The sequence below is a fragment of the Meles meles genome, chromosome 17 (assembly GCF_922984935.1).
Source record: "Meles meles chromosome 17, mMelMel3.1 paternal haplotype, whole genome shotgun sequence".
Classification (NCBI taxonomy): domain Eukaryota; kingdom Metazoa; phylum Chordata; class Mammalia; order Carnivora; family Mustelidae; genus Meles; species Meles meles.
The window spans coordinates 48407469-48427764 of NC_060082.1; the positions used below are offsets into that span (position 1 = coordinate 48407469).

At 39.1% G+C, this 20296-nt stretch overlaps 1 protein-coding gene across 3 annotated transcripts in view; it reads right to left on the reverse strand.

Annotated features, from left to right (window-relative positions):
* The window catches only part of SWT1 (SWT1 RNA endoribonuclease homolog), a 105700-nt gene that overhangs the window by 76900 nt on the left and 8504 nt on the right, over nt 1-20296 (reverse strand). For all 3 annotated transcript variants that reach the window (XM_045982791.1, XM_045982792.1, XM_045982793.1), the window contains exons 4-9: nt 18384-18442; nt 9122-9851; nt 3904-3963; nt 2559-2688; nt 1293-1394; nt 277-465 (exon numbers count right to left, since the gene is read on the reverse strand). In XM_045982791.1, coding sequence (XP_045838747.1) covers nt 277-465; nt 1293-1394; nt 2559-2688; nt 3904-3963; nt 9122-9851; nt 18384-18442 — 1270 coding nt within the window. The remainder of the gene's footprint in view (nt 1-276; nt 466-1292; nt 1395-2558; nt 2689-3903; nt 3964-9121; nt 9852-18383; nt 18443-20296) is intronic.

Consider the following 20296-nt stretch of genomic DNA (forward strand, 5'->3'; position numbering starts at 1 on the left):
ATCCAAAGTACTATAATATGGAAAATTATGCATACAGAACTATACAGTCACTATCTGTGAAACAGAGACATAACCTAAGAAGTTCTAGAAGCAGAAAAATAAAAATCCAAGAATGCCTGAAACAAGACTACTAGAATACCTCTAAGCATCGCTATGTCTGGCCATTCACATGCCAATGCTCACAGATTTTTTTTTAAGTTCTGCACCATCTCCCCTCAATGAGTCAACAGCCGAACAAACCTTAATTGGGAAACACCCTGAGAGAACATTACTTACAAAGTTTTTGCGATGCAAGCTGTAGTGACTGACCCCATAGCTTTCTATCTTGATTTTTGAGACTGTCATTGATGAAATGAACTGCAGGCACAGCTTTGTGCTGGGCGTGTTTTAGCAGTTTTCCTGCCTTCATACGATCCAGCTCTTGGATAACCACCCAGGGAATGATTAAAACAAGTTTGTCGAAGCCTGAAAAATAAAAAAGATTTCTTAGAAGTCAACAAATATTATTAAGCTACTAAATTGAACTGCTTTAGGAGTATTAGAAGTTTTAAAGTAAGGAGTTCACAGTCTAAATGAAGCGGTAATATATAAATAATGGTAATTAAAAACAGATGTAAGTATGGGGCGCCTGCATGGTGCAGTGGGTTGAGCATCTGACTCTTGATTTTGGCGCAGGTCGTGATCTCAGGGTCGGGAATGAACCCCATGTCCAGCTCTGAGGGCGGAGTCAGGTTAGGGCTCTCTCTCGCTCTGCCCCTGCCTCCAAGCACAAGCATGCTCTCTTTCCCTCTCAGATAAATAAATAAATCTTTAAAAGAAAAACAGAAACAAAACAGATATAAGTGTCAAATGAATGTTAAAAAAATAGATACTGTAGGAGATCAAAGAAGAGTAACTTTGGATTGTTAGATTGACCTGTGAAGGCTTTTTTTTTTCTTTTAACTTCTGATTAATATATATTTTAAGATACACAGTTCATGGGCGCCTGGGTAGCTCCCATGGTTAAGCCACTGCCTTTGGCTCAGGTCATGATCCCAGAGTCCCGGAACTGAGTCCCGCATTGGGCTCCCAGCTCTGTAGGGAGTCTGCTTCTCTCTCTTACCTTCTCCCTTCTCGTGCTCTCTCTCTCTCTCAAATAAATAAATAAATAAAATCTTTTTAAAAAATAAAAAAGATACATACTTCATAACATACTAAATGGAAATGTATTTGTGGGGAAAACAACACCCACATCATTGTTAATATAAAATATCAACTCAAATAAGAAAATCAGAATTTGGCTTTATAAATACCTGGAATTTCTGTTGTCTTCAAAATTCTAACAAAATTGAGGTGATTCATCAGAATATTTGTGTCAATAACAATTAGAAGCTTTTTATCTGAAGCAGTATTTGCTAGAGAAAAAGAGCAAAGTTAGGATTTCAAGACATTGATAACAGACTTGTACAATAACTAAAGTTTTGATATCATAGAACTTTGACGGCATTCTTAAGAGAAGGCAGTCCTTTAGACAACAAAAACAAAACTGTGTTCACTCTAATCCTTAAAAGAACAGTAATCAATGTTTAACTATCTACCAGTAAAACATCATGAATTGCTTGAGTGAATTTTTAATCATAAACTGATTTGTTCCAGTAGTAACCATGTTTGCCAAACCTTATTCTGCATCACTAGTAGTGGTACACTTAGGATTTATAGGCTAATTTTAATACACTGTGAGTGAAATATAATTGAAAAGATAAGTATGCACAAATGAAGGAAAACAGGTAACATGAGCATTATATTTCATAGCACCATTGTGAGGATCAGATAATGCACAGGAAAACACTTAGTAAATTGAAAAGTATGATGTGAATGTAATGTAGCATTATATTTTTATAAATTCAAAATAGTATGCTAACAGACTTTGGGTAATATCTATCACCTTCTCTGAGTGGGAAGAATGATCAAAACTTTAACACATTAGTAGGAAATCCATGAATATAATACTTTTGGGAAATCTTCACTATTTCTAAGTTTTTATTTAAATTCCAGTTAACTAACATACAGTATGATATCAGTTTCAGATGCAGAATTTAATGATTGATCACTTACATACCATATCTAGTGCTCATCACTACAAGGGCCCTCCTTAACCCATCACCCATTTAACCCATCCCCCTGCCCACCTTCCCCCCAGTAACCCTCAACTGTTTTTTATCTATTTCTGATCAGTGCTTTACGTAACTGAAACTGTCAAAAGTCATGATTTAGGGCAAGAATAAAAGACAACTCTGATAGCTGACAGCAGAATAAAAGTTAACCCTGATTACTGATCCTTGGCAAAAAAAGAGAAAGAGAAAATATGTCTAAAATTGCCTAACAATGTGAGATGTATAAAACAAATAGGACACATATTAGACCTGAACACTGTCACTAGAAGACATATACCATACCTTATTTTTCAAATGAGCACCATTTAACATTTTTCATCTAAATATTACAAAAATTGCATGTTGGCTCATTAACTCCTGAGAAAGCAAAGATCACAGACATCATCATGTACAGATAGGGTATACCAGCAGAGGAATGTTCATCATCATCCGCCAAGTCGATCTCCATGCTCGTTAACTCTCCGGAAGAGAAAACCACAGGCAAATCCACACTTTTTCCCACACGTGCAGCATGGAGCTCTTCTACTATCTGCATCTAAATTGTGAAAGACCCACAGTAAAATATTTTGGATTATCTACTTGCAGATTAATAAGATTAGAAAGCAATGAACTCTAATAAATTTACTTGAGATGGTTTGTGGGAAAAAGGTCCCAAAAATATGGAGGTAGAATGGGGGAAATGATACAGATTTATAACCACACACAGGATTTTAAAACTTTTACTACCTATGTAACCTTAGGCAAAGAAATTATTTAGCTACCTTGGGTCTCCGTTTGTTCATCTACAAAATAGGAATGTTAAACATCTGTTACCTATTAGTATATTTGTGAGGATTAAATAATATGAAGTTCCTTGCACAGAGCCTAGTACATAGCAGACGTTCTCATTCTCATCCCGTTTTCACGTCAATGTACTTTGGGAGCCAACTATCTTTTCATCTGGATGATGACCCTCTTCTTGTTCTAAGATCAGTTATGAGCCATCAAAAACTGAAATCTAGATTTTTTTTTTTTTGAAATCTAGATTTTAAGACCTTTCTCACTTCAGGGAAGTAGTTCCCTGATGTATTTGTAATTATACGTCTAATCTAGATCTGGAGCAAGAGTAAAAAATCTTTCTTCTATCAAGAAGCACTGACCCACAGGGCAGAATACAACCGGTTATCACAAATAAAAAGCAATCAATATGGTTTTAAAGTCTTCCTTAAATAGAAAACTACAAAGTATTTCATGAATCTCATTTTAATTTAGGACCAAGAAACATAAAAGTCTATGCAATAATTCCAAGAGGTTCAATCAAGAGATTTTACCTGGGAAATGAAACAACAGGTAAGAAAAATAAATAAATATGCATGCACTCTCATTTTCACTGAGTAACATTTTCACCTTATTGCTGATTAGAAAAATGAAGCCAACAGATAAATATTACACTGAATTTTGGTAAGCTTAGGCATAAGCATGCAAAAGTACAATAACATTAAATCAAAATTCATGTAACTTGTAGGCTATAGGCTCCATGCTCTTTATTCCAAACCATTTAGAGCTTACTAGAAACAAAGACAAAAAGGTGATCAATTAAATGTATATCTTCCAAGTAGTTTTTTATAACTTTGTAAAACATACACATTGATTTAAGTAGAGATATCACCACTTTCATATTACCAAGGTGTTTATAGTCATTATTATTAATATAGGAACTGTTTGACTTAATTTCATTGAAATATTCAAAGTAAATAAGTATGTCAGTAACCTCTTGATCTGTATCTTGAATACTTTCAAGCGACGCTGAAGAACATGGAGCTTCAAAACTCTGAAATGAAAAGTAATTTTATTAGATAAGAACGAAGCATATACTCCATTGTATATATGGACCACATCTTTATCTATTCATCTGTTGAAGAGCATCTCAGCTCCTTCCACAGTTTGGCGCTTGTGGACATTGCTGCTTTGAACACTGGGGTGCATGTGCCCCTTCTTTTCACTGTATCTGTATCTTTGGCCTAGATACCTAGTAGTGCAATTGCAGGGTCATAGGGTAGCTCTATTTTTAATGTCCTGAGGAGCCTCCATACTGTTTTCCAGAGTGGCTATACTCAGCCATCAGAAAGGATGAATACCCATCATTTGCATTAACATGGATGGAACTGGAGGGGATTATGCTGAGTGAAATAAGCGAAGCAGAGAAAGACAATTATCATATGGTTTCACTCATATGGGGAACATAAGGAATAGCGCGGAGGACCACAGGGGAAGGGAGGGAAAACTGAATGGAAAAAAATCAGAGAGGAAGACAAACCACGAGAGACTCTGGACTTCGGGGACCAAACAGAGGGTTACAGAAGGGAGGAGGGTGGGGGGATGGGGTAACTGGGTGATAGGTATTAAGGAGGGCACATGTTGGGATGAGCACTGGGTGTTATATGCAACTAAATGAATCGTTGAACACTACATCAAAAACTAATGATGTATCATATGTTGGCTAATTGAACATAATAAAAAAAAAAACAGTATAAAACAAACAAACAAACAAAAACCCTGCAGGGTGGGGCAGAGAATGAAGCATATACCTAGAGTAGGGTTTTCAACCTTGGCACTACTGACACTTTAGCATTGGATAATTCTCTGTTTTAGGGGCTATGATGTGCATTATGCTGTTTCACAGTATCCTGCCTCTACCCACTACTCCCTCCCAATCTTGACAATCAAAAATATCTCAAGTCAACAGCCAAATGCCCCCTCTGGGGTAAATGGCCCCTAGAAGAGAAACTATCCCTAGAATAGAAAAACCTCATTCTAGTAAGTCAAGGAAACAAGGTGGAAAGTCTTTAAAGTTTACTCATTCATATATACATTCCTGAAAATACTAATGTTCTTTTATTATTATTATTATTTTTAAACAATTGTATTCATTTATTTGTCAGAGAGAAAGAGAGAGAGAACAAGCAGGGGGAGCAGGAGAGAGAGAAGCAGGCTCCCCAACTGAGCAAGGAGCCCAATGCAGGACTCAAGTCCAGGACCCTGGGATCATGACCTGAGCTGAAGGCAGACGCTTAACCGACTGAGCCACCTAGGTGTCCCTGAAAATACTCCTGTTCTAAGAATAGAACTACATGCCACCCTGAGAAACAGAAAGAGCCACAGACAAGATAAACAGGCTGGACTTCAGTGGTGGAAAATTTTCACCCAGAAGTAGTTGACCCTTTTCTAAAAGTGACATGACAAAAAGAGGGAACCTGAAGATTAGGAGATGACTGAAGGGGAAAAGCTGAAAACTGCAAGAGTTGTATTCTACATGGGTAGAGGGCCAGAGGTTTGTGTTTTAATTCTCTCTTTAGCAGAGGTTGAAAATCTATTAATTCCAAGTTTTCACTGGCACTGTTGGTAAGCAGATGAGACTTACCTGACCCTCTGTACAGGTAATAGTGAACTCAGCAAAAGCCACCACTAAACCAAATCATCATCTAAGAATTCTCTGACATAACACCAAACTCCGGCAGCTGTAAATGGTAGAAATGACACACTGTCCTTAAACAAGTGTATCATATGTTGCTTACTGGGAATTCAGCTCTCATCCTGACTTCCCAACATCAGTCCTCATATGGTATATATAACACCATATACATCACACACTAAGTTCATGATACCTTTACTGTCCCATGATTCTCCATCCGACTTTAAATCTCACCAGATCCCTAAGATTCTCTCTGACTAGGAAGTGCCAAACAAGGTAGAGATTATTATCAGAATTTCCGAGACTCCTGATGTTTGAAGTCTTGTTTGTTTATTTAGGTCATTACTGCCCTCCACTCTCTTTGACCACAGGCCAGTTCCAGGGAGCTCAACAAGTTCTGTCACTCCTCTAAACCAGGAAAGCTCACATCAATAGTTTCTGAAGACCTCTCCTTATTAAAAAGGAAAGTCTCAGTGGGCATTTAACTGTTTCCCTCCTCTTACCATGCTTTAGTAAATAAATGAACTGGGATACTATATCCTCCCGATGGCAAACAGGAGTATCAATAACAAGACTAACAATGGTTTTATCTACTGGAGTGATTCTAACCTGAAAACCAGATTACACTGCTTCCCCGATTATGTTTCAATGGCTTTCCATACCATCTGCAGGACACAAGATAAAATAAACAAACAAAAAGATCTTTCCCATGGGATACAAAGTACTCCATTGTCTGAACCCTGGCTTCCTCTCCCACATCCTGTCCTATACATAGATTTTCTACACATCTCAACTCTAGTCATACTGAACAACTTACAAGCCCATGTATGCTCCTGTCATACAACCTCATGACTGTGGCCCTCTATCCTGGTCCTACCTGGTCCTTGCTCTACACACCCTTCACTACCAAGCTCAAGAATCTCCACCTTGGTGAGCCTTTCCTGAACTTACCCCCAAATTTATACTAACACCAGTCTAATTCGTAGGGCTCTAATATGTATTTCACTAAATTGCAGCTGCATTTGTCTACTCATCTGCCTCCCTGGGAACTTCCTAAGGGTAAAGATCATCTTACTCATCTCTAAGACCCTAGAGATGTACCTAATACATAACAGGTAGCTTTAATTAATGTTTGATAAACTGTTGAACAGCTACCTCATAGGTGTGTAAGTATTAAGTGGGATGCTCTTTGTAAAAGTGTCCTATAAACCATAAATCTTTAGAATGTTGGTTTTGCAAGGGTGAGGGGAGGATACAGACAAAGGGGTCTCTATCAAAGGACCATAAAACTTAAGAAGCAAAAAAAGCTTTTTCTCTTAGGAAAGCATAAGAGGATTACTAAATAACAGGGTTACCAAATCCAGAAAATAACAATTATTTCCTAGTAAAGTACTCTCATCATTTTAGGAAGATACTTATCTATTGAGGAACTTGTGGGAAAAACAACAAACACAATATTAAGAGTAGCTACTGGCGATAATATGCTAGAGAATATATTCAAGATAAGAACTTGCTGCTCCTGTGTCTAAATGACTTTAAGTCTGATAGGACTGCTATTAAAGAACAGCGGATAAAGAGTTTTAATTCCAATAACTGGAAAGTAATCATGTAAAAACTGCTTCTCCTACAACTTAATATTCACACTATATCCCTCTTTTGAGTTATGTGGTAATTCTATGTAGAGACTAAAAGAAACTATAAGGTAGGGGCGCCTGGGTGGCTCAGTCAGTTAGGGGTCTGCCTTTGGTTCGGGTCATGATCGCAGGGTCCTGGGATCGAGTCCCTCATTGGGCTCTCTGCAGTGGAGGACCTGCTTCTCCCTCTGCCTGCTGCTCCCCCTGCTTGTGCTCTCTTGCTCTCTCTGACAAAGAAAGAAAATCTTGGGAAAAAAAAAACTAAACTAAACTACTGCTGGGGATTGCTCACACTCTTCTTTAGATGCACACAGTACAGGGGAACGAACATCAAGCAATGACACAAAGATGTTTAATGAATAGGGCGCCTGGGTGGCTCAGTGGGTTAAAGCCTCTTCCTTTGGCTCAGGTCATGATCCCAGGGTCCTAGGATCGAGTCCCCATCGGGCTCTCTGCTCAGCAGGGAACCTGCTTCTCTGTCTCTCTCTCTGTGCCTCTCTGCCTACTTGTGATCTGTTTGTCAAAAAATTAATAAAAATTAAGAAAAAAAAAAGATGTTCAATGAATATACTCCCAACTTCAAACTCCATTCTCACATTTTATGCTAGAGCACTGGTCATAACACAGGAAAACTGGAGCTTTCCTTTAACAAAGCAATAAAAAGAACAAACTCAGTTGTTTTCCTTCTTTGGACTCCTTCAAGTTCACCGAACGAAAAGTCCTCTCTCCAGCTCTTCCGGCCTCCTTCATTATAATCCCTCTGTTTTTCCTAAGAAGTATCTTATACTGCAACCTACAGTCTTCATTCCTAAAAGGAGGTAGGTTCAACCAGCTCTGTTTTGTTTTTAAGATTTTAATGATTTATTTTAGATACAGCATGAGTGGCAAGGAAGATGTGGAGGGGGAAAGACAGACTCCACACTGAGTGCAGAGTCCCACGCAGGGATCAATCCCATGACCCATGAGATCATGACCTGAGCCGAAATCAAGAGTTGGCTGCTTAACCTACTGAGCCACCAGGCGCCCCTCAACCAGGCCTATTTCAAAGCAGTCCCTAAATTTCAGTCTGTTGGAAGCTGTGAAGTTCCAAGGATTCAAAAGTTCTCTTAAAGGTAAATAATGTTATTTGCCATATAAACAAGACTGTAGAGAGATGAGGTTCTCAAATTAGCCCACACATGCTGATTTATTAGACAACTTAAAAGCAAAACTTTCCAACACGGATCTCGGTATATGTAGTTCCCTTTGCCGGGAACATCCCTGCTTCTCCCATCCCACCCGACCTGGCCTTCCCTTGAGTTTAACTCCCTTCCACTCTTTAGCTCTCACGTTCAATGTTTACTGGAAGTAAACTCTTCTTAAGGTTTCTCTCTACAGTGTACCAAAGCCATTACTCCTGGCTCTGGATTCCCATGTTAAATGGTAAGTACTTATCAGACATACGGTGATCGATTGCTTGTGTGTCTCCTCACATGAGAAGTCTCTAGAAGCAGACACCGTGAATGCAGTGCCTGGCATACAGTGGAACTCCAAAATGATTGTTAGAGGAATAGCTATTCAGAATATTGACCCCTGGACATTCTATAGTACCCAGGGTTACAGAAGTGCCTAAGAGACAGTTGCAGGGCTTTTCTGAAAGGACTGTTTGTAACTGCTTCTTTCCGCCTTTCACATTATCACCTTCTGTTACGGATCCTTGATACTTGCCAGGGTATCTTCCTAAGGAGGCTGGAATTAGAGGGATAAGATAAAGGAACTAACACATATCTTCCTGACTAGACAGAATGAGCTCTCTGTGATCTTATTCGTAACAGAAACAACTCAAACCTGACAATATTAAAATTCTCTCCTAAAACCTATATTAACATTTTACACCACCTTACCTGGGTTACGTTTTCCCTGGAACTTGAATCAGTTTCTTGTTGCCTAGGATGGTTTTTTACTTTCCACTCATGAACAACCTGCTTAGATGTGGAATCTGAAAATAAACGTTCACTTTTGTGCCTGGTCAAATTTAATGAAACTTGGGAGCCTTCCAGGCTTTTCTTCTCCTGCTTGGTCTTTGACTTGTTAGACTCTAAACTGAAGACATTTTCTTCTACAAGCTTCTGGAGAGTATCATGGGATTTTACTGGGATTTTGAAACTGATCTTCCTTCTTCTAGATTCAAGGGGTTCCTTAAGTATCTTGTTGAAATTGTAATCCTGAGAAAAATGGATTCTCTTGCATTTCTCTGAAACACGTTTTTCAGAACTGTCCCTACATTTCTTGTGCCTTTCTTTCTTGAGCTCTTTCATCTTCTCCCTCTGAGCGAGTACATGAGGCCACCGTTTTTCAGTTGCCTGGACTTCAGTTTTAGGTTTTACATCTTTGGCCATCCTGGGATTGCTGAGGTTTTTAATTTCATGGTCAGGCTTATTCTTAACATTTGTCAATTTAATATCTTTAAAATCTACACATTTCTTTAGATCTTTTTTAGTTCCGTGTGAAGAAGGACTCTGTGAAATAATCTGATTAGCATTTGAATATGATGCTTCTTGGAGTTTAACAGGGCCTTGGGATGAAGAACTGATCTTTTGTTTCCTTCCTGGAGGCTCGGTTTCTACGTCCGATCTGTAAAGCAGCACAGAAACCCAAGTTACACTGCAATTATACATGATCATACATAATGTTGTACTGTGTTATTCAGTCAGGAAATGACAGAACTCCTCTGATACAAATTTCATAAAGAATAAGAAATGGCTACATAAAGAAAGAAGTGAAAGAATTACAAATGGTATTGGCATAACTGGTCTATTTGGACAAAAACCAAATTTATAGCTTTATATAATACCAGGCAGTATAAATTCCATACAGATTAAATACTGAAGTACAAAATAATTGCAATTGCTACACTTCATATTAATCCCTTAAAAACCAAAGGGGAAAAAGGAAATAGTTAATCTAATTTCTTAATAGAGAGCTTCCTAAACTTAAGAACGGTGGGAAAAATCACAAAGAATAAGAATAATTGTAAATGACTATTTATGAGGAGCCTGGCTGGCTCAGTCAAAAGAGCATGTGACTCTTTTTTTTTTTAAAGAATTTATTTATTTATTTGACAGACAGAGACCACAAGTAGGCAGAGAGGCAGGCAGAGAGAGAGGAAGAAGCAGGCTCCCCGCTGAGCAGAGAGCCCCATGCAGGGCTCGATCCCAGGACCCTGAGATCATGACCGGAGCCAAAGGCAGAGGCTTTAACCCACTGAGCCACCCAGGTGCCCCAAGAGCATGTGACTCTTAATCTTGGGATCATGAGTCTGAGCTCCACGTTGGGTATAGGGATTACTTACATAAATTAAATTTTAAAAATAAATAAATAGAGGGCTCCTGGGTGGCTCACTGGATTGGGCCTCTGCCTTTAGCTCGGGTCGTGGTCTCAGGGTCCCGGGATCAAGCCCCACAACTGGGCTCTCTGCTCAGTGAGGAGCCTGCTTCCCCCTCTCTCTCTGCCTGCCTCTCTGACTACTTGTGATTACGCTGTCAAATGAATAAATAAAATCTTAGAAATAAATAAGTAAATGACTATTCACTTTAAAGCATTAGCATATTAAAAAATAATAAAATTTTTAAAACTGGGAAATGGTATTTGTTATATATGTGACAGTTTATTAGCCTTAGTAAATGAAAAGCTCATCAAAAAGTACTGATACTGGTTGCCTGGGTGGCTCAGTTGGTTAAGCATCTGTCTTGGGGTCAGGTCATGATCCAGGAGTCTCAGGATCAAGCCCCACATCGGCTTCCCGCTCAGCAGGAAGTCTTTTTTCCCTCTGGCCCCATCCTACTTGTGCTCTCTTTCCCTCTCGTTCTCAAACAAATACCTAAAACCTTAAAAACAAAAAAAAAGTACTGATTCTAGAATAGGACATAAACAGAAAATTATTGATGAGGAAAAGGGATTGGCTGACAGATATTTGGGGGGAGAAGTTTAACTTTATTAGTAATCGAAGACTTTTTTTTTAAAAACACATTCTAATTACAACAGCATACCATTTTCTTTTATCAAATTAACAAAGATTTTAAAACAACATTAAGTACTGGTGCGGGGTTGACAAATGGGCCCTCTCATGGTAGAAATGCAAAATGATATAGGAGTTCCACGAAGGTGGGGAGCCTGGGTGGCTCAGCTGATGAAGTGCCTCACTCTTGATTTCAGCTCAGGTCATGATCTCAGGCTGGTGAAATCGAGCCTCACATCAGACTCAGCCTGGAGCCTGTTTAAGATTCTCTCCCTCCCTCCCCCTCTGCCCCTCCCTCTCAAAAAAAAAAAAAAGAGAGAGAGAGTTCATAAAGGAATTTGATGATATAATTAAGAATTCTTTTTTTTTTTTAATATTTTGTTTATTTGACAGAGAGAAATCACAACTAGGCAGAGAGGCAGGCAGAGAGAGAGGAGGAAGCAGGCTCCCTGTGGAGCAGAGAGCCCGATGCAGGGCTCGATCCCAGGACCCTGGGATCATGACCCAAGGATGATATAATTAAGAATTCTAAAAATGCTCATATTCTTTGACTTCCTAGTAATTCCCATTTTAGAAACCTATACCAAGGTGAAAAAAATTAAAAATGGACCAAAATCTTTTTTAAAATTCAGGATTATTTATAATAGCAAAAAGTAAGGTAACAAGGTAAATACTAAAATTTTGGAAATGACTAAGAAATATGCCATTCTACTAAATATGACAGAGTATCATGGTCATTTTAAATGATGTTTATGAAAGTTTTCAATGATCTAACAAAACATATTCATAAAATATTAAGCAAAAATCAAGAAGGGCAAAAATCGGGCACCTGGGTGGCTCAGTGGGTTAAGCCGCTGCCTTCGGCTCAGGTCATAATCTCAGGGTCCTGGGATCGAGTCCCGCATCGGGCTCTCTGCTCAGCGGAGAGCCTGCTTCCCTTCCTCTCTCTCTGCCTGCCTCTCTGTGATTTCTCTCTGTCAAATAAATAAAATCTTTAAAAAAAAAAAAAAAGAAGGGCAAAAATCTGTATATATAATGTGGTCTCAACAATTTAAATAAATACAGTAAAAAGTCAACAAAGAAATATGCTAAAATGTTAGAAATAGCAATAGCTAGAGGTGCTATTTTCCTGCTTCATAAAAGTCGATATTACTCGGTAGTCAGAAAGAAAGGTGAAAAAATTTCAATGATTTTGAGTCTTCCTAAGTGCCTGTCACTCTACTAGGCCCTGGAGAGGCCATGGAGGACACATCCAATAGAGTTCTGACCCGCAATTTGCTTTCACTCTGGTGGGGGAGAAAAAGAAAGGAAACAGCTGATTTCTCAAATAATTACATAAGAGCAAACTATAAACACCTCAGGAGTTTTTACAGGAGTTTCACCTGAGTCTTCATTGGATTCCATTTTCTATCTCTGCTTACAAAAAGACTGCCCACCATTATTTGTTAGTAAATAATGATGAAACAAAACTTGAGGGGCGCCTGGGTGGTTCAGTGGGTTAAGCCTCTGCGTTTGACTCGGGTCATGATCTCAGGGTCCTGGGATCGAGCCCTGCATGGGGCTCTCTGCTCAGCGGGGAGCTGGCTTCCTCCTCTCTCTCTGCCTGCCTCTCTGCCTACTCTCTCTGTGTCGAATAAATAAAATCTTTAAAAAATTTAAAAAAAACAACTTGAAATTTTAATAGGACTTTGGCTTCTAATAATATACCATGTTTACAATGCCAACTGTATTAAAGAAAAACTAGGAGAACAACACAGAAAACATAGCTCAAAAATTTTAAGGGGGGGCACCTGGGTGGCTCAGTGGGTTAAAGCCTCTGCCTTCGGCTCAGGTCATGATTCCAGGGTCTTGGGATTGAGCCCCACATTGGGCTCTCTGCCCAGCAGAGAGTCTGCTTCCTTTCCTCTCTCTCTGACTGCCTCTCTGCCTATTGTGACCTGTCTGTCAAATAAATAAATAAAATCTTAAAAAAAAAAAAAAATTTTAAGGGGACCCTGTAGTTCCCTGAGCATTTTCATGTTCCTTTTTTTTTTTTTTTTTTTTTTTTAGATTTTATTTATTTTTGAGAAAGGGAGAAGCAGACTCACCACTAAGCAGGGAGCCTAATGTGGGGGATCAATCCTAAGACCCTGGGATCCTGACCCGTGCTGAAGGCAGATGCTTAACTGACTGAGTCACCCAGGTACCCCTTCATATTGCTTTTTATTTGTTCTCCACAACAACCCTGTGCTGCACATTTCATAGTCATCTATGGACCATGGCCTATATAGTCATAATTAATGAAAACTCAACAATATAATACCTTTTAAAAAGCCAACAAAATCAAACCTTAAAATCACCTCTTATCAACTAGACTTACAAAACACTAAATTGTGATAATGCAGTTTTATATTTGCAACCCAAAATACTAAAGTTCTGAGATCTTTTTAGATATAAGTTAGACATGCAGCAAATACTTATTTTTTAAAGTACGTATCTTTTGAGTGACATAGTGTAAAATCAATATTCAGCTGAAGCTGAAACACATCCTACATGAGCTCTCATGATACAAGAATAAGTGTGAAATTTTGTCAAAACTTACAAAATTTCACACTTATTATTACACTATGTAAAAATTTAGTAGCCATTTCAAAATATGACATACTTCAGAAACAATCTGTCAACACTATCAGCGGTTAGACTTCTCTGTTGGTCATCATGACATACACTCACAATACTGAATTATATACTTACATTCAACTTAGCTCAGTTGAATAATAAATTACTTTTAGGCTAATTCTGCCAATAATGGGTACCGCTGGTGGCAATGTTGCCATCTATCTAACAGTAACTAAGGCAAAACTTCTCACCTCTTCAATTCCTGGACTTAAAAACATTTGGTCAACAGTGATGATACAACCTAGTAAAGAAATCCCACTAACTGAAAGTGCTCTGCTCAGAGAAATGCTCTCTGAATATTTTCAAAAGCAGATTTAAGATTGTTGCCCTTAATTTAAGGACCAAAACAAATGAACATAGGGGAAGGGAAGGAAAAATAAAATAAGATGAAATCACAGAGAGAGAGAGAGAGAAAACCATAAGAGACTCTTAACCATGGGAAACAAACCGAGGGTTGCTGGAGGAGAAGTGGGTGGGGGATGGGGTAACTGGGTGATGGGCATTGAGGAGGACACCTGATGGAATGAGCACTGGGTGTTTTATGCAACTGATAATAACTGAACTCTAGCTCTGAAACGAATGATTCACTATATGTTAATTAATTGATTTTAAATTTTAAAAAAGATCGTTGCCCTTGGTGATTTTTCATTGTTAATACATCTATATATACTCAAACCATGGATTGAGAATTATGGTAATGGAGCAATGTAAGTGGCTTCAGGATGATAAAATTCTGATTTTTCATCTGCACCTCAGCTTTCATTGCACACCAATTTTGGGACCATCCCTATACTGAATAGGGAAATTTTTACAGAAGATGCACGGTCTGATCTGGAAATATGGCCTCAATATGTGCCACCCGTGTTTCCGTCAGTATGCGAAGGATATAGGCTTCATTAAGTTGGATTAAATGAACTTCCTTGAATGGGTCATCCAAGATACCTACCTGCAGATAACCATGATACCTACCTTAATGCCAGCTCATTGTACATACATAAAATAAAAATCCTCAAATTAAAAAAAAAAAAAAAGAAGAAGATGCCACATACCATAAAGAAATACTCATAACATAACCTTGAAGCAAGTTAAGTTTGTTTACTTCTCCAATGGATAAACAACAGCAGCAAATGAACCACATTCTCTTCAGGCAACCCAAAAAAGAAGTTCTGCACTATCGATACGATACTTATGTTTGCAAAGCACAGTAGGACAGCTTTCTTTCGTCCAGGCAACTTTTCAGTATATAATAGCTCCTATCCCATATTGTTTAAACACATGGCAAGGCAGTTTTAAAATATCTCGTATGCCATACAGTGTGTCTTCAACAAAAGAAAATTTCACTACAAGTTATATCTAGAGAGCTTACCAATATCTGAAAGGAAATATTCATATATTAATGATTAATCTAAATGCCACGCCTTGCTCACGTTACTAACATTGTTACTCTCAGTAGATATGATGACAACCCACACAATGGCATGGTCATGGATCACACGTGGGTTCAGGAATGCAGGAATGCAGCAGTAGGCCTTTGACTAGTCAGTGTGGCAAGACCTGAAGTGAAACTGCAGATTTTGAGTAAATACTGAAGCCAAGGGGCACTTCGCTGTACTCTTCAGATACTGTAGATCCTATTCTCAAAATAATTCAACTATACCGTTTCTTCCTCCTTCCAAAGACTGTGGACAAGTCTAGGATAGTAGTATACGTAGATCAAAAGTCTATTCATGCTCTTATACATACATATAAAATCAAGGGCTAGAAAATGTGCCCTTACTAAGGCTAAAGGTAACTAGTGAAAAACCATGCAGTGTTTTAGAACTTAAAAAAAAAAAGAATATTAGGATAAAAGGCATTAAGAATCCATTTTGAAAAAGTGTAGAGGGGCGCCTGGGTGGCTCAGTGGGTTAAGCCTCTGCCCTTGGCTCAGGTCATGATCTCAGGGTCCTGGGATCGAGCCCCACATCGGGCTCTCTGCTCAGCAGGGAGCCTGCTTCCCCCTCTCTCTCTACTTGCCTATCTACTTGTGATCTCTCTATATATATCAAATAAATAAAATCTTTAAAAAAAAAAAGAAAAGAAAAATTGTAGAAAGTAATAGTCAATGTGATGTGAAATTCATAACAGAATAATAATATAGAAGCAAAGTATCACAAAGAAAAGGAGACAGGGGCGCCTGGGTGGCTCAGTGGGTTAAAGCCTCTGCCTTCGGCTCGGGTCATGATCCCAAGGTCCTGGGATCGAGCCCCGCATCGGGCTCTCTGCTCCGCGGGGAGCCTGCTTCCTCCTCTCTCTCTGCCTGGTTGTGATTTCTTTCTGTCAAATAAATAAATTATAAAAAAAAAAAAAAAGAAAAGGAGAAAAGAAAAAAAACTGAAGAAAAGCCAGAGGCAAGCTGAATTTTTTGTTTTTAGCAAACATTAACTAAATTTGTCTGGGAAGCAGAAATTTTATGTATATATTTAATGCCTTTTTTTTTTTTTTTTTTTTTTTTTTTTTTTTTAAAGATTTTATTTATTCATTTGACAGACAGAGATCACAAGTAGGCAGAGAGGCAGGCAGAGAGAGAGGAGGAAGCAGGCTCCCCGCCGAGGAGAGAGCCCGATGCGGGACTCGATCCCAGGACCCCGAAATCATGACCCGAGCAGAAGGCAGCAGCTCAATCCACTGAGCCACCCAGGCGCCCCTATTTAATGCCTTTTTTATCACTTTCCCATAGCCGCTTACTTTCAGAGAATCTATGATCTCATCTACTTTTATCATACATTATACTTTTATACTTACCCCATTAGTGGCAAGAAATGCCATCACCACAAAGTTCTCTGCCACGACCCGAGTGACAAATCGACCAGGAAATGCGAGGGTAAGAGGATGGTGAAAAGAAATTAAAGAGACAAAGAGATGGGGGCAGGAGGAGCATAGGGGATGATTTCCACCAATGCCCCTTTATTAGTAAAACCATGGGAATATATAGAAGTCTTACAATGAAAAGGTGATTTATCTAAGTGTTGCTGCATGATTAAAGGTTTACATATCAGCTCCATAATCACTTCCACTAATGACTAGCTACAGACGTACCAATGCCAGATGGTGGATGGTAAACATCATTCCAATATAGCTTATAACAGGACAGCAAGAACCACTAGAAGACTAATGAGTGCACCTGGGCTGTCTTGAAGGTCAACTATCTAGAGGAGCATGTGAGAGGTCACGCAGCCGAGCAAGCAGCGCATAGCACAGGCTCTGTCTCAATGCAAACTCAACTCCATTATCCTTTGCCTTAAATCAAGCAGTGAGACGTTGGAGGAGGCATAAGTCAGAGCCTGGTTTGGCTCTCGTCTCGAGCCTTACCGCGGCTTCCCACAGTTCTCTGAAATTTTTATCCAAAGAACACAGAAATTAAAGAAAAATAATCTCCATTATCCCTACCATTATGCTACAAGTTCTCTAGCTGTAGCCATATCCTATTTAAATAATGTGATTTTAAAACCATAACAATTCAATAAGCAACATATTCTCTTCACAGGTAATATATAATTTATCTTTATAACATTTCTAAACCAGCCACACAACTTCTTCTATTACTATACGTAACAAAGTTATGCATCTTATAAGGATGTGCCAAAATCAAATCACCAGAGATAAAAATCTGCATTTTACTTGAAAGTGTCATTTACAGGGGCACTTGGGTGGCTCAGTGGGTTAAAGCCTCTGCCTTCAGCTCAGGTCATGATCCCAGGGTCCTGGGATCGAGCCCCACATCGGGCACTGTGCTCGGCGCGGAGCCTGCTTCCTCCTCTGTCTATCTCTCTCTGCCTGCCTCTCTGTCTACTTGTGATCCCTGTCAAATAAATAAATAAGATCTTAAAAAAAAAAAGAAAGAAAGTGTCATTTACATAGCATAGAATTGTAATAGACTTTTTATTTCACAATTTTTATTAAATCTACACTAATATTTTAAAAATTCAATAATGTCAGTCTGTTAAAAATCTGCCTTTGGCTCAGGTCATGATGCCAGGGTCCCGAGATTGAGCCCTGAGTCGGGCTCCCTAACTCAGTGGGGACTCTGCATCTCCCTCTGCCTCTGCCTCTCCCACACTGCTTGTGCTCTCTTGCCATCTCTCTCTCAAATAAATAAAATCTTCAAAAAACAAATCAGGGGCATCTGGGTGGCTCAGAGGATTTAGCTTCTGCCTTCGGCTCGGGTCATGATTTCAGGGTCCTGGGGTCAAGCCCCACATTGGGCTTTCTGCTCAGCAGGGAGCCTGCTTCCCTCTCTCTCTTTGCCTGCCTCTGCCTACTTGTGATCTCTTTGTCAAATAAATAAAAATCTTAAAAAAAAATTCAATAATTATAACCTGTGCTACAGCTAGAAATATTGGCATGCAAATCAGTACTGATCAAATAAAAAACTTTACATATCAAAATATTTAGTCTCACAATTCTAAGCCTCCAAAAGTAAAAGATATCAACAAAAAGAAGGAATTCACCTTTTCAGTTCTTGTCTTCTTTTTACATCACAGTACACAATGTCTGTATGATCTGATTTCTGAAAGAAAAAAACAAATGAATCATTCAGGAAATAGAAATTGTGCACTGACACTTTAGTTACAGGACAAAGACTGGGAGACAATATTTTTTCCCCACCTCTATGTACTAGTCAATAGGCTGACACAATAATTTTTTTTTAAGATTTTATTTACTTATTTGACAAAGAGACACAGCGAGACAGGGAATACAAGCAGGGGGAATGAGAGAGGGAGAAGCAGGCTTCCCACCAAGCAGGGATCCTGATGTGGGGTTCGATCCCAGGACCCCGGGATCATGACCTGAGCTGAAGGCAGATGCTTAAGGACCGAGCCATCCAGGTGCCCCCTGACACAATAATTTATTTAATCTTTCCAATAAACCTGTACAACAGGTATTATCATCATGCCCCATATTACAGATAAAGTATTCAAGGTGCAAACAGAGAAAAGTATTTTCCTTAACATTACAGAGCAAGTCAGCAGCAGAGCCAGGATTGAAACAATTCTGTCTACTATCTCTACTCTACCAGTCTGTCTCTCCATGTGTTCTGGGGATACAGGCCTAGGCACAAGAGAAGTAAGAGAGAAACAGGATACAGCCCCCGTCCTATAGACGTTAAAGAACAGAGAGAAGAAGGATATTTACAAATAATCTAATGAAATGATATACCTAAGTGTGAAAGCAGAAGAACATACAGTAAGTTGTAAAAGAGTTGAAAATATCAAGCACCAAAAGTTGGAACATAATTAGGAAAAAAGGCGGACAAAATATATGCTAGAGATTGAGGGGCGCCTGGTGGCTCAGTTGTTACACATCTGCCTTCAGGTCAGGTCATGATTCCAGGGTCCTGGGTTCGAGCCCAGCATCCGGCTCCCTGCTCAGTGAGGAGTCTGCTCCCTCTCCCACTCCCCCTGCTAGGGTTCCCTCTCTCGCTCGCTCTCTCCATCTTTGTCAAATAAATAGGGCGCTGGGTGGCTCAGTGGGTTAAAACCTCTGCTTTCACCTCAGGTCATGATCTCAGGGTCCTGGGATCAAGCCCCACAATGGGCTCTCTGCTCAGCAGGGAGCCTGCTTCCCCTTCCCTCTCTGCCTGCCTCTCTGCCTACTTGTGATCTCTGTCTGTCAAATAAATAAATAAAATCTTTAAAAAAAACAAATAAATAAATTTTTAAAAATATTTTATTATTTATTCATGAGAGAGAGAGGCAGAGACAGAGGGGGAAGCAAGCTCCTTTCAGAGTAGGGAGCCTGACACAGGACTGGATGAGCTGAATGCGGATGCTTAGCTGACTGAGACACCCCGGCACCCCTAAATAAATATTATACACACATACACACACACACACACGTATATACATATATACATATGTATACACACACACTTACACACACACTAAAGATTGAATATAGATTAAATAAAGATTAACAAGTAGAAGAAAAAGGTGGTCTCTCAGCTAAGAAAGCTTAGGCATTCTAAGCAGCTGGAGATGACTGGTATAAACTCAACAGAGAAAAAATAAACCAGTCTCGTTAGAAGCAGAAGGACTGTTTTCAGGAAGAAAAAAGAAAACTGGCTAGTTAAGGTGTGACCAAATTTAGGAGGGTCCAGAATGCCAGACTAAAAAGTGATTTTTCAACAGAGGAGAAATATATTGAAATCTGTGTTTTAACAAGGTTAATACAGAAACAATAAACTGAAACAGCAGTGTCATTATACAAAAACAAGCAAATCCTTAAAAAACAGAATTCTGTATTCACACAAGTTTCACAACTACTTTTCCTTATTACCCATGACCACATTGCTATCCCAACATAAACCTAACGTCAACTTGAAGGCCCTGAGTACTTCACCAACCACCCATGTACTAGCTTA